We start from the raw sequence: 5,000 nt of genomic DNA on the forward strand, positions 1-5,000 counted from the left end.
TGTGCGGGAAAAGCAGATCTTTGTAAGTGTTATTCGGAAATTGAAAAAGAAAATTGGGGGTAACCAAGCATTTTTCGTGGATAATTAATCAACAATATTTGTAAAAAGCTTTAAAATACAAAGCAATGCACGGCGTCTTTTTTTGAAACTGAAGCTTAATTATCTTTGAAAAATGAATGGTTACCTCCAGCTTTCTTTTTGAATACTAAGAGCACTTGCCAAGTTCTGCTTTCTCTGGGCAAAAATATCCTTGTATTAGTAAGCACCACCCATAGGAAACCCGAGTATCTCGAGATGGGCAGAACGTATGCGCAATGAAAATAGTAGGCACCGTCCTTAACTAGAATGAGCACACGAAGGGAAAGGTGCGTCAACTGGTGAAAAATAAATCAAAAGAAGATAAATTTCATTTCTCACGTCTTGGTGGTGTAGGCTTCGTCGGCGTTGGGCGTGTCGTGGGTTTAGTAACAACCCCTGCAAAAAAATGGCAGTTATGATCTTCTTTAGACATTGGTAAAGATTTATATTGTGCGAAAGTCAAGTACTTATTTTAACTACGTTGGTTTAGATTGCATTTTATTCTAAATTCTTACTTTTTAGCATGTTTAATTAATATAGGGGGGTAAGTCAATGATGGTTTCCCCAATAATATTCTCCAGTAATGAATTTGGATTTACGTGACGAAGTCATCACCATCATCATCATATTTTTAGTGACCCTCGGATTTTAGAGCAGCCTGATACACCATAGGAGACAGACCACAACACAGGGAACTGGATGCAGTTCTCTTTGCAAATAGTGTGTGGGTTCTTTTGCGTCCCAGAGGGTTATGACCATTGAAGGGTTGTGAGACAGGGCCTATGGTTTATCATCCTTATCCGAGAAGAATAGAGACTCTTTACCACTTTCAGATGTCTTTTAGTTTTACAAAGGCAGCACTTTTTCCTCAGTTACTTAAAGACCCTGAGTGTTGGTCTGGCCGGAGTCGAACTCACGACCTCCCGCAAGGCAGCTCGGTGTTCAACCAACTGAGCCACCGGTACGCGTATTATGAAACTGAAACTAAATGCTATGTCTTATTGTCTACCAAGAACACTTTCTCAATCCACTACAAACAAGACACTGGGTTAGTCGATGTGTCCAGACGTTATCTAACTTAGTCAGTGACCTTTGCGGTTTGCCATGTACGAAAATTATTAACTTAAAAAAATTAACTCAAAAAAAGAAAACAAAACAAAAGAACAAAAAACAAAACAAAAAATCCATGAGTTGATCTCTGTTACTCAGCCAGGCTGGCTGTCGATGAATCACGATGTCAGTCACAAATTTGAAAACACAAAATTCAAGAACTACAATTTTGGACAGATTAAAATGAAACAGAAATGTCCCCTTCCCCCTAAATCAAGGATGAAGCCGCGTGAAGGCCAAAAAGCGCCATTTTCTCATCACTGATTTTGGGGGGAGGGGTGGTGTCAATTTTTCATTAAATCTGTCCAAGATTGTAGGGCGTAAACCAAGTAACCTTTGCATTAACTATTGAAGCCGATATTTCAAAACTGAACTCGATTTAATGATACGAAGGCTATAGGCATTTAAAAGTAAAGATTTTCCTTACATCAGTTTTCTTTAGTGGATTGCTGTATTATTTTAATTAGTGTAAATAAAGGTAAGAAAGAATTTGATGTCAAGCAAATTGCTACACCTGGGTGCTCGTCTTACAAGAAAACGTTACTTCACTTACTAGTCTTCAAACAAAGCGTCTTTGCGGCTTGGATTTGTCTTGGACCAAGTGGAACGTCATAGATTTGCAGACAAGTTATTCTTCCTCGGAAATAACGCTTGTCGTTCACTCGGGCCCCCATTCTTGCTGGATAGTTGGTAGCTAATCGGACCCTGCCAATATTCTTGCGAGCCACTTCTCTGGAGTCGATGAAAATCCGAGCATCTCCCGATCGCTCATCGTACGTAGCAGTAACGAAGTTCCAGGCCTTCGGCTTGATCAGATTCGTTTCAACAGGAGCAGTGAATTTTCGAGAACGGCTGACGAAGCGAACCAACAACACTCGCGGACGGATCAACCACATGTGAACATGAAATCCGTCAGGTTTGTAATTGAAGATTGGACCCACTGGTCCATCTGGATATATCCAAGCTACAATAGACATGGAGTTTCGAGCGTCTAAACGTCCCTTATTGGGGAACTCGATATAGCTGTCTGAACGACCCTTGAATCTGAACGAACCACCAGGTCTTCGGTCTGGACCAAGAGCTGGCCGCACATTTCCCATGCGACCAGGTGGGTTCTTACTATAGACATCGCGGGTGTTGTAACGAACATTTAAAGGATAGAACGCCATGGCTGTAGGTAAACCTAGAGAAACAGGACAAAATTCCAGCCTTCAATGAAATACCCCTAAGAAGAGGTTTGTCTTACGACTATAACTTACAAATGAGAATACGAAGCAATTCGTAGACCATTCGTCATTGCCCATTCACTTAAAAATAACTGAATGTAGTGTTCAATTTTCCTTTGAAATGTAAACGGTAACTCCCGAAAAAAAAAAGACCCATCTGTTGCTTAGTCTTATTTAAACCTGTGACACGTAGATAAGTGATTTAGAAGTCCTTAATGTTAATCTTGCGTCATTCAATTGTAAATGCGAGTTTTTACTTTACCACATTGCACACACAACAAAAACTCACTTGGAGTTGGTTTTGTAGGTGTAAACGGACCTGCAAATTTAGCAAAAAAGAAGAGAGGTAAGTGCACAAGGTAAAGCGAACAATTGAGAGGCACAAAAGTCTATAATGTTAAGAAATTTTAAGCGTTTATTTAAAAAAAACCTACCCCGTTTACTACAAAGGTTCTTGAGTTTTGAAATTTGAGGGCCTGTCAGCGGAGAGGAGTAAATCTGCATACAGGATATACGCCCTCGGAAGCTTCCACCCATGTACGCTGTGTTCCTCGTAGACAATGTAATGTGTTTGCCGATATTTAAAGACACTATTGGTCTCGAGTCCAACCAGAGTGTGGCGATGCCAGTTCGCTGATCGTAGGTGGCACCAGCATAATTCCAACGGAAGGGTCGTAGACGACGTTTCATCAAAACAAGTGTGCGACGTCGGTCTCTTCGGACAAAGTGAGCATAAAGGGTATCCGAGCGGAAAACCCAAAACTTGACCCCACGGACGTATTCAAAGATGGGACCTGGTCCCATGGGAAACACCCAGGCAAGGAAGGTTATAGAGTTCTTGACGCTTAGTTTTCCCCTGTTAGGGAAACGGATGTAGCTGTTTCGTTTACCAAGAAATTCAGTAGATTGGTCTGGCTGGCCATATGGACCCGGTGCATATCGGATGTTGGAGCTCTGGCCAGGAAGGTTTCTTCCAGGGCTGACGTCGCGAGTGCCACCCTTGCGGTGAAGAGTGTAAATCGCGACGGGTTCGGGAAAGCCTGCGATAAAAAAAAAATGCTTCGAACGATGTACAAGACTGATATGAAAGGAACCGATTCTGACAACCAAGGAAGACAATCGAGCTCATTTCTTCAAGGTATGCTCAATTGTAGATAAGATCTTTTGCCTCGAACTGACCCAAATAATTTACATTGGAACAAAGAGCCCAAACAAAGAATAAGCTAGGAAAATAGCATAACAACGTGTTGCATGGGGTTCTCGTTCTAATGATCCATTTCGGTGCTGCCATAGTTGACAATACTCTAAATAGTTACTAATTACTGACAGTTTCAGGGCAACAACACAACAAAAACGCAACTTAAACTTATTGCACCTTGGCGCTCTGTTTTCAGATCAACTTACTTGGCTTTCTGGTAGTTGGTTTCTTGGTTGGTTTGGCGGTGGGCCGTGTCGTTATTTGAACTAAGAAATGAAAATGTAAACAAAAAAGGACATTAGTGATTGATCGTAAGGCTAAAAAACAAACGACGAAGTGGTGTAGAACGTCTTTAACCCTGACTGTCGTGGCTGCAACCTCTGGCTATTTTAAATTTATAGGTCTGCGATGTCCATATACAACAAAAGCGTATTAGAAAACAAGCATGAAAGCTCTTGACACGGAGTAGAAAGAGGTTCGCTGGTATACCCTGATAAGAACGTGGACGAAGGTCAAAAGTTTTTGTTTTCAAATAAATAACCAAATCGTTTCAATGAAATACCTTTACAAGCTTGTCTGACGATGCTCTTGACAATGCTTTTCAAAGTTTTGAAAGTGACCATGTATGTATGACGAGCATTGGTCGCTATGGCTCTCAGCTCACTGTTACTTGTACGAGATCCAATACCGATAGCAAATGTTTCAATTCCAGATTGGTGTATCCGTAGGCTGGGTAACCTCACACTGTCGACTGCTGGTCCCTTGGTCACGAAAATCATCACTTTCTTCTTACGGCTGCCCCTGAATAGCCCATTAAGTGCCAGCTCAAGGGCCTTTCCAGATCTCCTCGGTCCGCCGATGAATCTCAGTCTCTCGATGGTCCGATCAAGGTGAAGCACGTTGAAATACCGGTTAAGGCCGAATTCCATACGTGGAGATGACCCGAAGACGATAACTCCCACGCGGCCATAACTTTGAGAAATCGTGAATGATCGAGCGATAAGTCGCGCAAAGTGTTTGATTCGACTAAAGCCCCATCTTCCGACCCCGGCCGAAGCGTCCAGCACAAGGCCAACGTCAATTGATAAACTGCAAGCTATTGAAGAAAAAAAGAGAGAGAAAATCAACACAGGTGTCTTGGGAAGGCGGCTTGATGGATTGAAAGAGGTCTCCAACAAACCGAAAACAGTACCACAGCAAAACCACATGTACCTCCGCAAATGTCATTTATTGCATAACCTGTACGTTATGCAATAATTTATACACTGGCGAGACAGGTAGACGACTAGGCGACCGATTCCGCGAACACCTTCACGATGTTGAGAAGAATGACAAGGATGCATCCAAGCCAGTCGCTCGTCATTTTAATCCTCCTAACCACCCCAAAA

At 42.2% G+C, this 5,000-nt stretch overlaps 1 protein-coding gene across 1 annotated transcript in view; it reads right to left on the reverse strand.

Annotated features, from left to right (window-relative positions):
- Positions 1–5,000, reverse strand: part of LOC138046779 (uncharacterized) — a 169,248-nt gene that overhangs the window by 60,860 nt on the left and 103,388 nt on the right. Inside the window, exons 94-98 of the mRNA XM_068893362.1 lie at positions 4,175–4,708; positions 3,819–3,878; positions 2,849–3,454; positions 2,704–2,733; positions 1,742–2,371 (exon numbers count right to left, since the gene is read on the reverse strand). Coding sequence (XP_068749463.1) covers positions 1,742–2,371; positions 2,704–2,733; positions 2,849–3,454; positions 3,819–3,878; positions 4,175–4,708 — 1,860 coding nt within the window. The remainder of the gene's footprint in view (positions 1–1,741; positions 2,372–2,703; positions 2,734–2,848; positions 3,455–3,818; positions 3,879–4,174; positions 4,709–5,000) is intronic.

The sequence above is a fragment of the Montipora capricornis genome, chromosome 4 (genome assembly GCF_036669925.1).
Source record: "Montipora capricornis isolate CH-2021 chromosome 4, ASM3666992v2, whole genome shotgun sequence".
NCBI lineage: Eukaryota > Metazoa > Cnidaria > Anthozoa > Scleractinia > Acroporidae > Montipora > Montipora capricornis.